This window comes from Danaus plexippus, chromosome 2 (genome assembly GCF_018135715.1).
Source record: "Danaus plexippus chromosome 2, MEX_DaPlex, whole genome shotgun sequence".
NCBI lineage: Eukaryota > Metazoa > Arthropoda > Insecta > Lepidoptera > Nymphalidae > Danaus > Danaus plexippus.
This window is the reverse complement of record NC_083537.1, coordinates 2,410,122-2,429,432: the sequence shown is the minus strand read 5'-3', so window position 1 is coordinate 2,429,432 and position 19,311 is coordinate 2,410,122. Positions and strand designations below refer to the sequence as shown.

Genomic DNA, 19,311 nt, shown 5'->3' with positions numbered 1-19,311 from the left:
TATTGCGAGAAGCTAACCCTCAGGAAATACACAAGAGAACGTTTTTCTTAGATCTCATTACAGAAGAGAACGTTTTTAGCTGTGCAAAATAAAATACACAATATAAATTATTATCTAAAATGTAAAAAAATATATCAATAACACAGAACTTGAAAACAAAATATTTACTAATTAATTCATACTAGACAAAAAAATAAATAAAACAAGAAGAACTAGAAAGTAATAAAATAACAGACATTCACTGGGGATCAGACGAAAACACTGTTCAAATTGTCTGAGCTTATTGAGATAAGAATTTCCGACGTAGAACAGTTGTTAATTCAAACGAGTAAGGTATGAAGCTAGATCCACGTATGTATTCTCATTTATATAATGTAAACATCCTTAGTGATCGTGAAAAGAGCCGTGGTGGTGCTACAGCCTGACTAAAAATAAGATATTCTGACGTCTAAGCTACTTTAATGTACGAAATACGAAATAAAACCTGATCCGTATATTTAACGTGAAAGAGCAGAAAACATCTAGGCATCCTCACGAACGATCTCATTTGAAATATTTGTAGATCTATTGTTTATTTTTTCCCTTCAAACCCTTAGTGATGCCATATCTATTTGATAAAATAGAAGATAGGGATATGGCAATAACAAAAATAACTATAAAAATGAGGCTCAAAAGGACTCGTATCCAGAGCCGTAAAACATTTACAAAAAAAAAAATAGTATAAAAGATGTCAATTGTCAACTAAACTATTATCATATTGATGACATTTGAACTCTATATCAGTACTCAGAATAAATATTATTTAATGAAAAATACAGAAATTCATGAATTGAATAAATATTTTATTTTAATTAAAACCATCATGTGTGGGATATTTTGCGAGATATATTTTTCTAAACGAAATATCAGCAAAGTTTGTAACCTGTAATTTCATGCTTACTTTATGAATGCCACATTTATTTTGTAAATTTAAAGGAATATTTTATTTTCATAATTGATCACAGGATGAAAAGTTATTAAATTGCATTAAACGAAGAGGCCCAGATTGTATTAATGAACTGGATATAGAGATCAATAAGAATTTTAGATTATTCATGTGTGGCTGTGTGTTATGGATGCAAGGAAAAAAACCAATAAAACAGCCTCTTGAAAGTGACACGGGTATTCTACTCTTTAATGGAGATATTTTCAATAGTACTTGGGGTGAAGATAGTGATACAGAAGCCTTATTAAATATTTTTGATAATGTTAGTACCTATACATCCATTAACTATAAGGTTTTAAAAATATAGATGATATATATATAAATTAATACTTCCAGGCTATGTCTACAGACCATCTAAGGGCACAATTGAAAGCACTAAAGGGCCCATTTAGTTTAATCTATTACAACAAACACACCAAAATAATGTATTTTGTTAGAGACAGAATTGGAAGAAACTCATTGCTTTTCCATAAATCTGAGAATTCATATGTCTTGAGTAATATTTTAAGTATGTTATTGTTCCTAATCTTTACTTAGAGTTATTTTATTTCAGCTTTTTATTTATTACTTATTATTTTAGGTAGAAAATACCTGTGTAGTGAAATACCAGCAAGTCATATTTATGAAATGGATATAAATAAAAAATCAATTAATCTGCACTCATGGGAAACATGTGAAAATTCTCAGACTATTTCTCTAGATGATTGGATCCAATCATGCCAAGATCGACAGAGTCTTCCGGATGAAGATTTTTGTTTCGATTATGAATCTTCCCTCGACCTTAATGAAAAGGTAATAGCTATAGAAGAAAAAGCAACAAAAGACATCCATAGTTATAATGATGAAACCTATTGTTTTTTCAGGATTCTGTTATTACACACATAGAAAATGCTTCTTTAAATCACAAAAACAAGCAGCACATTTTTGAAAGTCTGTTAGATAATGAAGTTATTCTAAATACCGTTAAAAATATCTGCAAGTTGTTAGGAAGAAGTGTACAAGTGAGAGTGCAAACACAACCTAACAAGTGTAAGTCATGCATATCTAATGAGGAAACTTATTGCGAACATTGCACAACAGGCATTCTTTTTTCGGGAGGCTTGGACTGCACCATATTAGCATTTCTAGCAGATAAATTTTTACCCAAAAAGCAACCCGTTGACCTCATTAATGTTGCATTTAAATCAAAGGACAGTACTTCTTATGATGTCCCCGACAGAATAACTGGAAAACAGTCATATCAAGAACTCCAACGGCTCTGTCCAGACAGGTAGTAGTCTCAGTAAAAAACATGCTTACAAATGTAGCTTACATAGTGAGAATTAGTAAAGTTGCAGTCAAATAAATATATTGTTGGGTTAGAACTTAAGGTTAACTTAAATTAACATTTGCTTGGTATTGTTAAATAATAAAATGATGTCAAATATAATGCTATTCATTTTGCTATATTAGGTTCTGTCATTGATTTTTGCTACCCGGCACATTACATATATTACAAATCTAACACAGTTCTATTGTGTACAACATAAACAATGTTTATATATTACTATCATATTTTTAAGATTGTGGGTATTTCATGAAGTTAATGTTCCAAAAGAGCAATTAGAAGAGTATCAATCATTAATCATAGGAGACCTGGTCTATCCGAGAAAAACTATATTGGATGAAAGCCTTGGATCAGCTTTATGGTTTGCTGCGGGAGCTGGGTCATTATCACATTGTAGGGTAATCAAATTTACTTATAATAAGTATAGGTCAAAAAATAAAAAAAAACAACATTGTCTATGATTTGCTTATAGATTTTACTGCTTGGTTCTGGAGCTGACGAATTATTTGGTGGATATGTAAGACACAGGAATGCATACAAGAGACAAGGCTGGTTAGGTTTATCAAAAGAGTTACTATTAGATTGGAAAAGAATATCATTTAGGAATCTTGCAAGGGATAATAGAGTGATATGTGATCATGGGAGACAACCCAGGATGCCTTATTTGGATGAGGATTTAGTTGAGTATGTACTCAATCTCAAACCTTGGCTTAAGTAGGTATATCTCTTTTGTATATGGACTACTTAGTATCAATTTATTAAAATAAAATTTCTTTTAGGTGTTATCCAAGCGAAACTTTACCATGTGGAATTGGTGATAAATTAATTTTAAGGCTTGTTGCATTTCAACTCGGCTTTGTAAATGTGACATTTCTACCGAAACGTGCATTACAGTTTGGTTCAAGAATTGCAAATAAAAAAGAAAAAGGAAATGATATATCAAAAACATTTATGAATACATAACACCAGGCACCATTAATATTTAATATTTACTCTTGTGATGAATAAATTTGTTACTTTAATGATAAGTTTCCGTTTTTATTTTCTTAATTCACAAAATTATAATATATAAGCTCCATGAATATATTTTTAACTAGCAAGTGTGAAAAGATTAAATACTTTTAAAGTAATAACAGAATAGAACCTCCACACATAGCGTTATAGTTTATTTATAAAATAATTTATCCTTTCTAAATAAAAATCATCAAATGAATTTTCTAGTATATATTCTCGCAGATGTCTTCATCTGACTCTCAAACATAAGCACTGATTGTAGATACGTCTCTAAGAGATAAACCACATCTTAATTTAATACTGTTTCGATATAAATTTGACTTTCAGCAAACAAAAGCCTAAAAAAAAAACTCTTTAATCTAAACTCATATATCTTGTGATCTTCCTACCGTGACTTAATAAGTATAATAGAACTTAAATTCGTTGAGATGTAGAGTTGTGAGCTTTCTGCTTTAAATATATATATGCCCATAGACATCATTATTGTCAGAATTTGACAGTAATGACAGTTATCTAACATCAAAGACAAAACGTACAAAGTGAATCCAATAGATTAGTTCAATTTTGTAATTTACATATCGAAAATGGCTGCAAGCCGTCGCAAACAAGATGATAAAAATTTAGAAGTTTTACGTGAACTTATATCTTTAAATGGTAATAAATATTGTTTAGATTGTAATCAGAGAGGCCCTACCTATGTAAATACAACGATTGGATCCTTTGTGTGTTCAAAATGTTCGGGAATGTTGTAAGTATTTTTTGCGTTATTGCTGGTGACTGATATCAACAAACAAATACTTATAACATTTACCTTTCCAGGCGTGGCCTTACACCTCCTCATCGTGTAAAATCAATTTCTATGGCTACATTTACACCCGAGGAGATCGAATTTATTAAAGTAAGAGGGAACGATTACTGCAGGCGTCTATGGTTGGGCTTATATGAGGGTGAAAGTGTGAATTTTACTGATGAACAAAGAGTCAAAGATTTCATGTCTGATAAATATGAAAAGAAAAGATACTATTTAGAGTCATCAGTTAATGATACTGCAATGACAAATGGAAATACCTCAGTAAAGAATAAAGTGAAGAGCAAAGTATCCAGTAATATAGGAGTACCAACTCCTTTGATATCAATAACAGCCCAGGTTTCTAAGCCGAATGTGAATAATAATGTGGTCAACATGGCGAAAGTAGTTAGCAATGTTAATGATAGCAGTTGTAAGCTGCCACGGCCAGTGAATAACTTTTCTCAGCCTATGCTTAATAAAACAATTCCTGCAGCAGCAACAAACCCAATCCCTGTACCCGAGTAAGTATATAAATATAAAACGATAATAGCATTTTTTTTAATGATTATTAAAATAAATCATAATTCTTTCAGTTTTCCTGTTGATTTCTCAACTGCAAATATTTACAACAGTTCCCAGTACAACAATAATCTTAACAACAACATCATGGTACAGCCATTTTCATCGAATACTCAGTCTTTCAATGCATTCAATTCCCCCACTACGGCATCAAGTGAGAGTTTTTACAACACACTTTCTATAATATATTCATTACAAGTTCCTTTATAAATATCAGAAATAAATCATTTATAGATGATCGTTATGCAGCCTTAGCTGATCTGGATTTGGCTTTAAGACAGCAAAACATGAAAAATATGGGTTAGTAAATTAATTCAATTGTAATGTTTTGTTATATGCGATTCATTTTGAATTAATATTTTTTTTTGCAGAGGACGGCAACAACATGGATAAAAATCCATTTCAAACTTCATCTAGCAATGATGTATTTGCAAATAAAAATCCATTTTTTAATGGGGGTTGGAGTACTAACACAGTGCCCACGCCAATCAATCCGTTTATGGTAAGTTTACTTGAATAACATTATAAAAATTTAATATAACATAAAAAATTAAACAATAGATAGGGTTTCAGCTACACTGTTGTGACAGGAAACAGTACAAAATGATACAAAAATTTCTATTTCCTTATTATTTAAATGTATAACAGTTCATGGAACTCCTTATCTTGTTTGATATAGGTTACACTAGTGAATCATGAATGAAAAGTATTCAGTGTATAAGCATATCTCTAATAAACATATTGCTTCTAGCCGGCAAACAATGGGGCCTTCATAAATTCTAAGAATCCCTTCCTCTGATGCCGTCTACATAACCTTTTTCGAGCGAGTAAGGAACAAAGAGATAGTAGTGTAATTAAAGCACAAACAATGCTACAAATTTAATATCGTTTATACAGTGAAATAACAGAGTATCTTATATAGATATTTACATAATGCCATACTTTTAATATTATGTGCTTACATAACGGTTGATAACTTAAGTGCCTCGATATGCCTTAAATTAAAAAAAAATAAATCTCAAACTATTTTCTTATATGCGCTGTTAATATTGTAAAATGAAAGTATTTAATTGAATGGTAAATTTAGTGAAATTATTGTGGATGTATGAATATTTGTTGTTAATGATGCTGGTCTTAGCTTTATTAATTGTAATAACAATTTGTATAGTATTTAATTGTAACCTCGGCCAAGTCCTATTGAATTTTTCGGCATGACAATATGTAATTATTTCATTATATTTGGCATAATACATAACACCTTACAAAGGTAACTGGGATTACGTTGAGTGAGTCAATGGCCGGGTGATGTCATCGCATAGTTTTGCGTCAGATATGTTTTAAAATTGTAACTTATCGCAAGTTTGAATCGGCACACTACATTTCGTGCATTCCAATTCATAATTCATAAAGCTATGTTGATAGTTGATACTATCATGTGGAAGGATTTATTAATGAAAAACTGGAAACACTCTGTTAGTAGTGTGACAAAGCAAACATATGATAAGTATATTGATGTAGGGATATAAACTATTTTCTAATCATGACATTAGTCCAAAAGAGCACAACTAAGCACTATTAAGAGAGGCTAAGTATTATTTTTAACTTTAAAAATATTAATGCTTTACTTTTGTTGAATTGTTTATGGTCATTTTATATTACAGTGATTTGTACATTACATGTCTAACATACAATTCTGAATAGAAATTGTTTTTGCATTTTGGCCTTTATTATAATATAGATGTTTTGTTTTGAGCTCTTTAAATTTTGCGCTTCATCTGTGATTTAACTAGTAGTTTTAATTCATTTACATGCTTCACCTCGATCAATGCACATGACTATTTATTTATGTTAATGTAATTATTTTTTTAATTTTTGAGCACTGAGATCTGTTAATTTCTATAAAATGTGTAAAAAATAAAATTATATTTTTATTTTATTCCATGTTTCCTTTGAATCCCTAACCCAAACAAACGAAAAAAATAAAGGGATAAATCAGTTGGTCTTAGTGATTAACTCATAAATATTTATTTTGTTTCTAAAAAAAAAGGAGGTTTTATATTTAATGAGGTTGTATTTTTAAGAGGTTGACAACTTAAAGTACAATTCTTCGAAATATATGATCCCTAGTATTTCGGATGAATTTTAGTTTCGCTTGTGTAAATTGAAGCTAATCATTTATAAAGGCGTTACTTGTTACGCATTTTTCACTTCGATTTAGTAATTAGAGTACTTAGTTTAACTTATGAAACTTTGAGGTACAGTGAACTGAACAAGGTCTTAGACTGTTATCAAAATATATCTAAAGCTGTAATAATTAATATCATTTGACAGAAGAGCATTTGTCCATGTAATAAAAAAAAGGTTAACTGTCAAAACCTACATGACATTTCGTATCCACTTTGTTACTGTACAGCTATTCTAAATTATTTACAAACTCCCATAGCATTGCTATGAAGATCAATAAATTCCACTTCATTTCTGTGATCAAGAAACAAGTTTTGATGATATTTTTTTTAATAATATATATTTCACACTAACTAAATATGTACGTGTTTTAGACTTAAACTGTTTAACAACATTTTAATTTCTATATGATTTTAATGATTTACAGACGCGTCTGTAAGTTTTATTAGTATGTACAACATTAAATATTAATTTTGTCACATTTTGTATTTACTACTCTTTCTTGTGAACATCGGCGTTGAAAAATTGTCTGGAGTGACGTTGGGGCTGGGGAATGGAGTTTTTGGCGTATCTTGGGTTAATGATGCGGAAATGTTCTTGATTGCTTCCGGTAGGTCTTCAGGTAAAGACGGCGGCTGAGCTGAAGTTGACGCTGCGAGACGTTTCTCTGATATAGTCTTGAGTATATTCTTACCAGCTTCTTTGGTCTGTGACGATAAAAAAAATATTCCGTTGTAGATATGAAATTCAAAAACACCAGAGATGTTTACGACAGTAATTATATGTCAAATTGTGATTTTAAATCAGTACGTAATTTGAGTGTAGCAAAAAGTATAATTTATATATTGAATTACACTATTATGAAGTATCCGTTTGAAAAAAAATCTATATGAAACATAATTCGAAATATACAATAAATAAAAAAATCCTCGATATTAATATTTATATAAAGATTTTTCTTATGTTTAAAACTGTAATAATTATCGATTATTTATGATAACGAAGTATGATAAATTGTAAATATTACAATGGTTATATTCACACTCACACTTTCGTGTTCTAGACACTTGTACGCGTAATGTGAAGCGTGGTCCAGCAATGAAAACCGTAGATAGTACTGCGCCAGATAGCGTTGTGCTGCCGGCAACTCCTTGCTGCCGGCGTTGGCCGGCTCTTGGCAGGCTGCTGTGTACGCAGCGGCTGCACTATTCGGCATATTCGATTTCTCATATAACCTGGATAGAATTAATAATACAATTATCTTCCTTGCAAACACAATAGTTAAACAAAAGGCAATGCATTCTCTACTATCAGAGTCTAAGCCCAGTTAAATGAACAAGACATCCCTGTAGAGGTAATTTGATACACCTTTCAAAGCATTGTTAAGTTACAATGAAAATACTACAAAATTAAGTTAATATGAAGTATGGTAAAAGTGTAGTAAAAGGAATTTCTATGAACAGAAATGACTATTAAAACGATATTGTCAGACAATATTTATCACCTAATGTTTATTAAATGTCTGTTTATGTATTATTTGTAAATTGTAATACATTAGGTGCTAAATGACTTCCAATGAATGAACAATGAAGGTTTTTTTTTGTGGCTTTTACAGCGTCACCGGAAGAGGTGGGTGGCTCAATGGGACCAACACGTTTAAGACGGGCCCGAAGGCCCCAATGAAGGTAGTTGGATAGCAATGAATCATTTAAGGGTGAATAGAATTCCGCAGTCAATGAATATATTATTGTATTTTTTTTTTACGATAAAGGGGGGAAAACGAGCAAACGGCCTACCTGATGGAGGTAGTACCGTCGCCCATGGACATCGCAAAATATTACAAAATGCAAATACTACAAAAAAACAAATTAGATTAAATAAATACTTATATAGGAAAATATAAATAAAATTAATTACTTGTTATACTAGATTAAATCACTTGAATCACGAGTGTGATAAAAATTAAGATTTTTATTTCTCTAAGAAATAGTGATATTTTATTTTCGATTAAAATCTTGATTGGACTAGTCTTTGATGTAAGCTAACTAAATGCCTTACTGATTATTTGATTGTTATTTTATTTTTTAAGTTTAAGTATAATGAATGACGCATCAAGCAAGTGCATAGCGGGTAAATAATTTGTAACACCTTATCTGCTGTGTTCTTAACTATGTTAGTCATAGAAGTATACTATAGTTACTTTATATAGAAGTCATATTTACGTGATCACATTTTCATCAAATTAAGTTTATTTATTATGCTATGCACAAGACTATGGTCTTAAGTAGGAAGTTATGTTCAAAATGTTCAAATATATAAAAATAAATATTATGCGGGTTTAAATATGAAGGCCCGCAACGAATGCTGCTGTCGTTGATCCGGTACTGATAATTATTATACTTAAGCTTTATCCATATAAATTTAAAAACAAAAAATAATGTTTCTTACTTAGCCAATTTGAATAAAGCCATCCCTTCGATATCGCCAGTGCTGTGAGCTTTGTAATAACATTTTAGTGCATTTGGTATTTTATCCATCTTCTCATAGGCCTCTCCGAGTGAGACTAGCATCCTTGAATCATCAGGTTTGAGTTGTGCAGCTCTCGAATAATAATATATACAGTAACCATTGAGCCCCAAAATCTCATAGGCTTGACCCAGACCGTTCCATGCTCTATAATCATTTCTATTTACATCTGAAATAAATAAAAACATATTTATTATATATTAATTGGTCATATACATTTTTTCACTATCAAAATGTAAGGCCAATATTTAAATACTGTCTTTAAATTTTACAACACATTTCATAATTTTTGTATGAGGTATATACATACTATAAAATGTAAAATTAGTTAATCGATGAAAATAACAACTAGAAAAAAAAAATTTGGTGATCATGAGAGATTAACACAATAAGCTGATAGGTGTAACTCGGACTGATTCTTTCTTTAATTAAGTATTTACACACATACACACATATATTACATATATATATATAAGGAACCAGAATCCTTTAAAGCATGGAGGTTAAATTACTTATTTTTAAGAGTTTGTTTACAAAATTACCATATATTTTACCAAACCATACATAATATACAAGAAAGTGGTGGTTCTAAACATTTACCGATTGCTTGTCTGTAGCACTGGATAGCAGCATTGGAGTTCTGCAATTCAATAAACTCATGACCCATCAGAATCCATGCTGATAGATACTGTGGATCCAGCGACAACGCTCTTTGAAAATATATCACCGCCTTTTGATGTTCGCTTCTTAAACTGTAATAGTTACCTATACAGACAAAATAAAAACTTGTACATACGACAATATAGTTATTTAAGATATCAAAATAAAATAGTACAATATTATTTTTGTTATATTCTCATAATTTTAGTACTGAAAATAGAAATATTTGGTCATTTTATATCCCAAATGTTGTTAATAGTCCAGTATAATTTAAAATAGTGTATTGTTAATGAAATCAGAGAATATTTGTTACTGTCATACAAATATGTGGAAGTATCGTTTATTAATAGAATGAAATTTTAATAGAAAAGTAATCATTAAAAATATTCCTCACCTATAACGCAGCATGTTTCAACTCTGTACTTGTCTATCGACACAGCTTTCTGCGCTAAGTTAGCTAGTTCCATTCGTTTCTCCTTTAAATATAAAAGATGTGAGTAAACATCCCAGTTGTCTAGACGAAATGGATCACTTTGGTATAAATCTCTAAACAGAGCTAAAGATGAATCAACATCTGTAAGGTAAGGAAAAGTTTTATAAGGCATTTTTTCTTAATTTCTATGTTCAATATGATGATTGTAATTAGTGTCTGTAAACAAACCTCTCCTGTCATGATGTGCGATAGCCATTTGTGCTGTTATGTAAGTGCTCTTATCAAATCCGGCTGTAGCAAGCACCATGTAAGCTTCAAGAGCTTGTTCTGATAATTTCAATTCTACAAATGCATGAGCAGCAAAGAAATACATCATCCAATGTTTCGGTAACTGTAATGAGTCCAAAGCTTCATACTCATTAGCTAGCCCAGCCAGTTCCACCCACGCTGACCAAAGGGTTGGAGTTGCCGCCACTGAGGCTTGCAACACTGTCACTGCTTGACTCCTCAAATCTAATTTTTTCAATACAACCCCTTCTAAATATAAAAGATATCCATCTAAACTATTTCGGTTAGCCTGAAATTATTAAAAATTTTTACAGGGATCTAATTTAGTAGTTAAATATAATTTGGATGGAACATAATCTATACAGAGTAGCTAAAATTACCTTAAAAAAAGATAATAAGTCTAGTAATACTTGAGTGGATTCCGAATTTTCATTTCCCGTATCAGTGGCATTATCCAAGCGTTTTTTCTCACTTGACATGTATTGTGAATATCGAAGTAAAAACACGCATTTAGGACTGGTGCAGTTCTCTAAAAAATACGCTGCTCTATCAAATTCTTGACAGTCAAACAAACTTTTTGCAAGAGTGTAAGCCTCCTTTTCTTCGGTCACAATGTCGTCCTCTGCTTTATTCGGAATTTCAGAACTAATTTTGTGATCTTTTAGGGCAAAATTTAATTCCGAAAGCCACTTCGCGGTTTGCATTAATCCACGATCATTACATTCTTGTATTCCATGTAAAATATCTATTCTAACCTGATTTAGATCAATTTGAATATCTCCTTTTGTATTAAGTAAAGGCTGCATGATTACTAAGTATGATAAAAAAATATTTATTTCTTCTATTTATTTTATAACAACCTTTAATGTTGACAAACTGTTTTAAACATCAAAATATCAATTGAATTACTGTTATCAGGATGACGTTTAGAAATTGAAATATGTTTTGGGTATTGAGAGAAGGAGGTTATCAAAATAATTTATTAACATTACCATAAACAGTTAGATGTCATATAAACAGTAAAGTTTTAATGTGTTAGCATATGTATTATAAATAAGATAACAAAGAATTCTGAACAATTAACAATTAATATTATGGTATTTACTAAAGGGAGCTATATTGACTCTGTGAACTCCGAAGTTAGGACTGTCAATTAATAAGTGACATGACTGCAGTCTGAGTAGTGGCATTTGTTAAAGTATGAATAAAACCAAAGACGGATTTTAGTAACAGATCAATCTAAGATACAACGCTATTTGCTAAGCTTTACCGGCCGAAGAAGGTCGTGTATACTTAATATTGTAAATAAAAGTTGAATACAGTATAATGGCTGAACAAAGTACAGATATCAAAGTTTCTGAAGTTGAAAACAATTATAGTACTCCAGCTAACGATCCTAAAAATATGCAAGAGATCACGCAGTATGTGAGTATTGTTGTTTTTATTATAAAAAGGATTTGAAAAAACGCTTCCGTGAAATATACAACTTATTATCTTAGTTTCTAATTAATAATTTTACATACCATATATAGGTTCAATCGCTTATGCAAAATATGCAAGACAAATTCCAAAGCATGTCAGATCAAATAATCAACAGGATGGATGAGATGGGTACAAGGGTCGATGAACTTGAGAAGAACATCACCGATTTGATGACACAAGCTGGAATTGAAAATGAAAAGTAGTGAATAGACAATGCCACTTTTTAAAACAAAGAAACAACAGTTGGTAATGCACACATTATTATTTGTGATGTCATAAAACCTAGTTTTTTAAATTATTGTCCTTAATCTAGCTGCTTTTATTTTATTCAGATATAATATATGTATTTAATGTACTCGACATTGAAATTTATAGAGTCAAGAACCACCATAAGTATCAAATGAATTACTCATTAGATACATATGGAGATTCCAGTACGCTTAATTTAGATATTTTTTCTAACACTCATGTTATATAGAGTAATGGTGCTTTCGATTCCATTGTTTGTATTAGTTGAGTAAATTTTTTATATCTTTATAAAAACAAATAACCCAAATATCTTTTGTAAGACCAAAAAATATCATTAAAAATGTATGTTTGTGCTTTAATATTACCTAACTGAAATATGATGCAAATGTCAGGCAACAATACTACATTTAAATTGAGCATACGGCACTATGAAGCTTAAAGGCCCATCCACTAACTACTCACTTGTATTTGCTGTACATATTATGGAATGTGTGCATGCATAGAAATAATAAGCAAGCATATAATTCATCAGTACATCGCCTCTAAATGCCTGTAACGATCTGAGAATGGGGATCTAAGTGAATAACAAAATTGTATTCACCAGATTCCGGACTTGACTGTAAGGAAGTATAATTTTAAATAATGATACATAGCATAAATAAGTAAAGAGGCATTTTTTATTAAATAATGTATTGAAATTTGACTGCACTATATAAACTTTACATAAACATGCAACATCTTTTTAGACTATGGAATTTCAATAAAAAAATTATAGTGTCTGAAAGTTTGTGGAATAGCTAAGTACTTTTAACGGTTTGTCTACAACTCTTATGATATGTAAGATTATAGAAAGATGTAATTATTAGCTATGTATAAGATATTAATATAGAAAATAATTTTAATGGCTACCAAATGTAATCTTCTAAAATTTAGAATGTTACAGATTCAAAAGCTGGTACATAATGGAATGTTAAGTGTATGCACATTGCCTTATATTGTATGAATATCGATTAAAAAAGTATTTAAGTGTACACACCGTAACCTTAAACAATTTCTATGCAGAGTCAATAAATATGCAAAAGAAGCTTTGTACAAAAAATCTAAATTGTTTTTTTCATTTAGTGTACATAAAAATGTATGGTAACTGCATTGTCATATATGATGATAAGATTTTTCTTTGTAATTTCCTATAATTTATAATAAACTTTTTTTTGTAATGTTATTGATTTTTTTCGTTCCCAATACAATATGAAATGATTTTGTTCCTGGCACTGTCTGGTACTACGATCATTGCTAATAAATATTGTGCTATATTAACCTCTATAACCCCACGACGAAAAACTTTTGTAGTATGGCAATGGCAAATCAAAATTAAAAAAGGAAAAAAATGATTTTCAATAGGCGCATGTAAAATATTTTTGTTTAGAAATTTTTATTTTTGTTCAGATATGTTAGCAAAAATATTTATGGTAATAAATTTAATGTTTAAATATTACTCAGTATTTAATTAATTGATATTTTTATGACATGCGATGGACTATCTGGTATTTTGAGAGTGTATTATCTAGACTGTATACATTAATAATGGTCTATGTTTTGTGCAATGTGCTTTAAAAAAACAGTATTTGGATTTACGTTTACCTGTCACTAACGTTTTACGGTTTTTTTATGATTAATAATCTGTGTTCTTACTAAAACAATACTTTGTCGACAAAAAAATTACACCATTTCAAAAATTTCTATTCATGAATCGTAATCATTTTAACTATGCCGTTTTTAAAGTTGTAAAGTTTTAATCTACTAGCTTTATACCTACCTTCCTTATGGTAGACAAAGGACGCTTCGTGTAACTATTTCATCATTACCCTTTTTCAAAAAGTGTGCCCAGAAAATACTATCTATGGAAGTGTAACCTACATGCAATTAAAGCGCCTTTTCCTAGCTGAATTTGGTAATGGAATAAATAAGGTTCTTTTTCCACCTAGCTTCAGTCCGTAGCTAACAGTATATTTAAAATTTTGGGGAATTAATCGTTCTTAGAATAGTGTACGTATTTATGATAGGGGTTATATTATAAATTATATAAGTAGTTAATAACTTGAATAGGTAAAGTATGAATTATCGGGTACCCAACGTCAACGTCAACGTTCTTGTTTGATTTCTTTAATGGACATACAAATTATCTTACACGGCCCCTCAACAAGTGTGGTAGAATATAACGATTGACGAATGTTCTATTTATAAATCCGGTAAGTAGAAAGACCTTTTAGTCTGAGCAAATTCATATAACCTTTACATTCTATGGGAATATTTATAGTCTCAATAATCGATTTCAATATAGTTTAAATTACATGTATTTTTGTTAGCTTGGCCTGTTTACTCAGATGTTTAATTTTATATCTTAAAACAACTAACAATATTTGTCTGTGCCTTATTTATGCTGCAATACAAAAAGATTTCACAAGATTATGTTATGTTATTTTCTAGTTCAGACGTAATAAACATCCATCCTAGAAAGTACACATAATATGTACTCTCTTTGACATTTACGATTGTCAAGCGGTCGTTATTTCACCCCAACAATAATTAAATTTGAACTTTGAAAGTGGGTATATAAAATACGAAACAACTTTTATGACTACCACACAAGTTTCTTTTTATATTTATAAAAAATCTTTAGAAGATTAAAAAAATAAATAACAAAAAAATAATAATAAATGACTGTTTGTCACAATAGACGTTGCAGTGGCCTAGAGGTTAATGGCCAGCACGTGTATGAGGGTGCGGATTCGAAACCTGGCAAGTACCAATGTGATTTTTTCCGAGCCATATGTACTTTCTATGAGTATTTAGACACCACTGACAAGCGGCGAAGGAACACATCGCAAGGAAATCTGGACTTATAATTTCAAATTATAAGTTTGAAATCGCCAATCCGCCTTGAGCATGCTTAGTGATTAATACTCTAACCTCTCTAATTAAGTCTCCGTGAGAGTAGAGGCCTTTGCTCTGTAGTGGGCACTGGGCACCAATAGGCTGAAGGTGATGACTGTTTGACATAAGTAATGCAATAGCAAATTACCAAAAACCTTATGCATATGTAATTGCTTGTCTATTTTTAATAACTTATTTTTGTCTGTTATTTAAAAATATTAGGTTTCAGCGTTTATTCTCAATCACCATCTTCCTGCTCTTATCCATTTAGTTGCTATCGGGGCCGTATGTACTCCCCGATATCCCTCTATCAGACCTCATATTTTAATTGACGCCCTTCTCATACATATATCCCTATTTGTATTAATCGACATGCTCATGCTACACAGACCCATAACAACTTAGTATTCATTGTCCTTTTCTTTTTCCCTCCGTAAAATAAAAATGACTGGGTTGTTATTCTTGATTTTATCCATTCTCTTTAACCAGTACTTAATCCATTTTAATATTCAGTATATTCTTAATATAATTTTAATCACATAATAACTTTTGAGAGACGGTTAATACTTTTTTTTTTTCGTATTGATAGAAAATACGTTGTAGGACCAATAAGTTGAATGAAAAAACAGTATACTTTTTTATTAATCGTATATTCTAGAAATAAAACAATTAGTAAATGTAATTGTAACTTATATAAGTATATGTAAATAAATTATGTTAAGCATCTAACGGGATTCCGTCTCCTCTGAGCTGGTATGATCTTCTGAGTCGTCAGAGTTCTGTAAGTAGGTAATTTTAATGAAGAGATAAGGCTTTTTTGTTATTAAACTAAAGTATACTTAGTATTCATTCAGTGAATTCAGAGTGAAAAAGGAATTTCCTTTCCGTAACCTCATAATTTGCGTATCCACGAGTTTCAGACCCTTCCAATGACAATTACGAATGACGCTACCACCGCCGTCTTACAAATTGTTATGACGAAAGCATTTGAGATATTTCTTAATATGAATAATATTTTATAGGATTTGTAGGAGTTAATAGAATACATTTTTTAAAAATACATTAAAAAACCTCCAATGCATTAATTTTAATTTAACAATTATGGGTTATATGATTTTAATCGAAGAACTTTACGCCAAAAAATGCCTTTTATGATTTTGGAATAGAACAAACTCTCTTACACCGCTGGTTCGATATCAACCAAACATATCTAAGAACGTCCGCTGGGAAACTAGCTTTCAAATAAGAAAAAAAATAGTAATAGGTGTATCCGTTTGAGAGGTATGACGTCACAGACAGGAACACATACACATCGACGTCACACTGGTAACACCTTCCTTTTGTTAGAAGTTAGAGTCGAGTGTTAGAAAATGTCATAAATAATAAATACTGTTTTGTGTCTCAAATCAATGCAATTTTTTTTTACCGTTGTGTCATCTTCTTCATCGTCATCTTTAGAAACATTCATGAGGGCCGCCAGAGAACTGGATCTGGCTCGTAAACCCTTGTCGGGGGACCGCATTCTTCCCAGACTCTGCCAAACAAATAATTCATTTTAGTACCTTAATACTTTATTTTTTATTTATTTTTCTCAAAGTCTAATTACCGTAGAATCTTCTTCGTCCCTTGTGAACGATGATTGTGGTTTCATTAACGACGCCAAAGACGACGACCTGGCTGATATTCCGGAATTGACCTGTTTTTCCGGAGATCGTAGTTTTCGTTTGAAGTTCTAAATGAATTCATATAATTTTTTTTATAAGATAATAAATAACATTATATCTCGAGAATTGCTGTTTCTTATTGCTTATCATATAATTGATATTTACCGAATTGTCCTCATCAGACAGACCTGTTAGTAATAGCTTAAGACAAACAAAAATTAGTTACATTCAAAACGAACGTTTTAACTTACTAGATAACGTGTTTTTACACTAAAAGTTCTTATGGATGTTTAAGTATTGTATGTTATTTTATTAATAGTCAAAGTAAAACCACAACAATTATGTTGAATTGCTCACTTCTAAATCAGCTTTGTCGTTTATGTCGGCTATTTGTTGACAAGCAACAGAAAGCAGTTCCAGTGATTTAGCGTGGAAGATCATTTCTATAGTCACGAAGTCCGACAAAAGAGTCTTAAGTTGCTGCAGTTTACGCCTTTCGAAGAATTCGGTTTGTTCGCTTAAACCTTTCGCAGTACGAGACATTTCCGCTGAGGCTTTTAATAATTCAGATTCTGCATACGTCTAAAAGCGATATAATTCTTTATATATATGTTGTAAGAAGTATAATACATATACATTTATTTTAATTATATGAAATTTATTTGTTTTTTAATGTAAATTTAGAAGCGCAAATAAACGAGGAATTGTTAAATGTCTTCGTATCTACTCATCGCGCATTGGTCATGTTTCACATGGAAGTATTAATACGGGAATTGTTCAGAACAAATAAATGAGCTACATATCATATATAAGTATAACTTATAACATACTACTTGTTGTCTATTAAACGGTTGTCGTTCTCTAGCTTTGTCAAGAACTTTCTTCCTTGACATTTCCTTTTCCCTTACACTCATAGTATGTTTGAGTTCCTCCCTTGCGTGCTTGCAGATATTTTCGTATTGACATAGCTCCCCTATAACCTGCCAACAAGCCATTGTCTTGATCGTACCATGACGTACCATGCGTGATTATCTATACACGTTACCAACTTGTAGGTAGATATAGACTTTTAAACATAAAATACCCAAAAAATATTTGTATCCTATAACATTTGTTTTACCTGCCAATTGTATGCCTATTCTTGATTTATTCGTCTCTTCTTGTTGATTTCCAGTCATAAAAGCTATTTTTAATTAGTTATATATAATTAGATTGTTATAGACACTCGAGGAAACGAACAAGATTTTCAGCACTTTTGGGTCTATTCAGTACATACATACTTGCAATTTTAAGTGAAACCCGAAACCAAATTTTTATAATCAACCATAGCACAGCATATGCTAATAGTTTTTCTAATATTGAGATAAAATTTACAGTTTTTATCATAGTCAAGTAATACACAAAATAGGTACTCACTTTAGCCTCTAGACGTTGAATTTCGCAATTTCTATATTCCTCAATTGCTGTTAGAGTTAAAGATAAATTGTCCAAGCCAGCGCTGAGCGATTTGTTTACAATTTCGTTGTTGGCGTAGTCTTTTAAAATTTTAGACAGCTCGTCTCCCATATCTCTTAGTCTACAAAAATGCTATACTTAAAATAATGTCACTATAATACCAAATATCATATGTAAATATATAACTTTATTTTCAATACCTATGACGTACATACATTTCTTAATATATTAATAAAGTTTCAGCAATAAGTAACTAATCACTCTACTGTTAGAAGTATATTGAAGTCTTTTATTTAGAGGTTTAATTAATAGCCATATTGTCTGTCTGTATACATTTTTAAGTACAGTGTAGTACGATGTAAATATTATTTTATAAGTTGCTAATTGGTAGTATTAGTGACGTTATATGCTATGAATCTTTTTTGCGCTTGCAAAGAACTTTTGACAACCTGAATAAATGTTTTAAACTTAAAATATGATAAAGAACAATTATGGGGTGTAACTTACCTTGCAGTTTTTCTGGTGTAATCGCCGAATCCTGCACATAATTCTCCGAAGTTCTTTTCGACGTTTGTGATTCGATCTTGAATAAATTTGGCCTGCTGTTCATAGCTTAAAGAATGAGAATTGTCTCCTCTAAACATTTTGTTCTATTATTATAATTTTAGAACGAGATTATCTCTTATATAATTCTTAAAAGTATTTTGTTTATTTATTTAATGTTTCCATGGTAACCAAAAT

The 19,311-nt window shown here is 30.7% G+C and overlaps 5 protein-coding genes across 6 annotated transcripts; 3 read left to right on the top strand and 2 right to left on the bottom strand.

The window, feature by feature from the left end:
• The first annotated feature begins 767 nt into the window (after window positions 1-767).
• On the top strand, window positions 768-3,340 carry LOC116765261 (asparagine synthetase domain-containing protein CG17486). Its single transcript, XM_032654686.2, has 8 exons — window positions 768-913; window positions 1,005-1,247; window positions 1,322-1,493; window positions 1,566-1,777; window positions 1,849-2,255; window positions 2,548-2,710; window positions 2,785-3,026; window positions 3,092-3,340. The coding sequence occupies exons 1-8, from the start codon at window positions 806-808 to the stop codon at window positions 3,273-3,275; spliced, it is 1,731 nt and encodes a 576-aa protein (XP_032510577.2). The 5' UTR covers window positions 768-805; the 3' UTR covers window positions 3,276-3,340.
• Window positions 3,341-3,847: 507 nt separating this feature from the next.
• Window positions 3,848-6,631, top strand: LOC116779866 (arf-GAP domain and FG repeat-containing protein 1). Its single transcript, XM_032674368.2, has 6 exons — window positions 3,848-4,074; window positions 4,146-4,637; window positions 4,710-4,849; window positions 4,930-4,995; window positions 5,067-5,197; window positions 5,447-6,631. Exons 1-6 carry the CDS (start codon window positions 3,911-3,913, stop codon window positions 5,492-5,494), a joined length of 1,041 nt encoding a protein of 346 aa, XP_032530259.2. The 5' UTR covers window positions 3,848-3,910; the 3' UTR covers window positions 5,495-6,631.
• LOC116779658 (cell division cycle protein 23 homolog) lies at window positions 5,526-11,686 on the bottom strand. The gene is made up of 7 exons (XM_061520929.1): window positions 11,167-11,686; window positions 10,727-11,075; window positions 10,460-10,639; window positions 10,006-10,170; window positions 9,328-9,574; window positions 7,928-8,114; window positions 5,526-7,586 (listed from the first exon to the last, which is right to left on the bottom strand). Exons 1-7 carry the CDS (start codon window positions 11,590-11,592, stop codon window positions 7,356-7,358), a joined length of 1,785 nt encoding a protein of 594 aa, XP_061376913.1. The 5' UTR covers window positions 11,593-11,686; the 3' UTR covers window positions 5,526-7,355.
• A 256-nt stretch (window positions 11,687-11,942) lies between these two features.
• Window positions 11,943-13,739, top strand: LOC116779626 (heat shock factor-binding protein 1). The gene is made up of 2 exons (XM_032674009.2): window positions 11,943-12,211; window positions 12,319-13,739. The coding sequence occupies exons 1-2, from the start codon at window positions 12,113-12,115 to the stop codon at window positions 12,469-12,471; spliced, it is 252 nt and encodes an 83-aa protein (XP_032529900.1). The 5' UTR covers window positions 11,943-12,112; the 3' UTR covers window positions 12,472-13,739.
• A 2,343-nt stretch (window positions 13,740-16,082) lies between these two features.
• Window positions 16,083-19,288, bottom strand: LOC116779714 (CBY1-interacting BAR domain-containing protein 1). Of its 2 annotated transcripts, XM_032674114.2 has the most exons (8): window positions 19,078-19,288; window positions 18,532-18,691; window positions 17,946-18,095; window positions 17,473-17,697; window positions 17,281-17,316; window positions 17,058-17,183; window positions 16,878-16,985; window positions 16,083-16,230 (listed from the first exon to the last, which is right to left on the bottom strand). In XM_032674114.2, the coding sequence occupies exons 1-8, from the start codon at window positions 19,212-19,214 to the stop codon at window positions 16,177-16,179; spliced, it is 996 nt and encodes a 331-aa protein (XP_032530005.2). In that variant the 5' UTR covers window positions 19,215-19,288; the 3' UTR covers window positions 16,083-16,176. The 2 variants fall into 2 exon arrangements, with proteins under 2 accessions (XP_032530005.2, XP_032530006.2); XM_032674115.2 differs by lacking the exon at window positions 17,281-17,316.
• Window positions 19,289-19,311: the final 23 nt, after the last annotated feature.

Excerpts from the sequence above, each read along its gene's own strand:
- LOC116765261 (XM_032654686.2), top strand. The coding sequence starts at position 806 with ATGAAAAATACAGAAATTCATGAATTGAATAAATATTTTATTTTAATT. Across the intron at positions 1,778-1,848 it reads CCCTCGACCTTAATGAAAAG|GATTCTGTTATTACACACAT; the intron begins GTAATAGCTATA and ends TTGTTTTTTCAG. Across the intron at positions 3,027-3,091 it reads AATCTCAAACCTTGGCTTAA|GTGTTATCCAAGCGAAACTT; the intron begins GTAGGTATATCT and ends AATTTCTTTTAG.
- LOC116779866 (XM_032674368.2), top strand. The coding sequence starts at position 3,911 with ATGGCTGCAAGCCGTCGCAAACAAGATGATAAAAATTTAGAAGTTTTA. Across the intron at positions 4,638-4,709 it reads AACCCAATCCCTGTACCCGA|TTTTCCTGTTGATTTCTCAA; the intron begins GTAAGTATATAA and ends TAATTCTTTCAG. Across the intron at positions 4,996-5,066 it reads GCAAAACATGAAAAATATGG|AGGACGGCAACAACATGGAT; the intron begins GTTAGTAAATTA and ends TTTTTTTTGCAG.
- LOC116779658 (XM_061520929.1), bottom strand. The coding sequence starts at position 11,592 with ATGCAGCCTTTACTTAATACAAAAGGAGATATTCAAATTGATCTAAAT. Across the intron at positions 11,076-11,166 it reads ACTTATTATCTTTTTTTAAG|GCTAACCGAAATAGTTTAGA; the intron begins GTAATTTTAGCT and ends TAATAATTTCAG. Across the intron at positions 10,640-10,726 it reads CGCACATCATGACAGGAGAG|ATGTTGATTCATCTTTAGCT; the intron begins GTTTGTTTACAG and ends CTTACCTTACAG.
- LOC116779626 (XM_032674009.2), top strand. The coding sequence starts at position 12,113 with ATGGCTGAACAAAGTACAGATATCAAAGTTTCTGAAGTTGAAAACAAT. Across the intron at positions 12,212-12,318 it reads TGCAAGAGATCACGCAGTAT|GTTCAATCGCTTATGCAAAA; the intron begins GTGAGTATTGTT and ends TACCATATATAG.
- LOC116779714 (XM_032674114.2), bottom strand. The coding sequence starts at position 19,214 with ATGTTTAGAGGAGACAATTCTCATTCTTTAAGCTATGAACAGCAGGCC. Across the intron at positions 18,692-19,077 it reads TACACCAGAAAAACTGCAAG|ACTAAGAGATATGGGAGACG; the intron begins GTAAGTTACACC and ends GCATTTTTGTAG. Across the intron at positions 17,698-17,945 it reads CGTTTAATAGACAACAAGTA|ACGTATGCAGAATCTGAATT; the intron begins GTATGTTATAAG and ends TATCGCTTTTAG.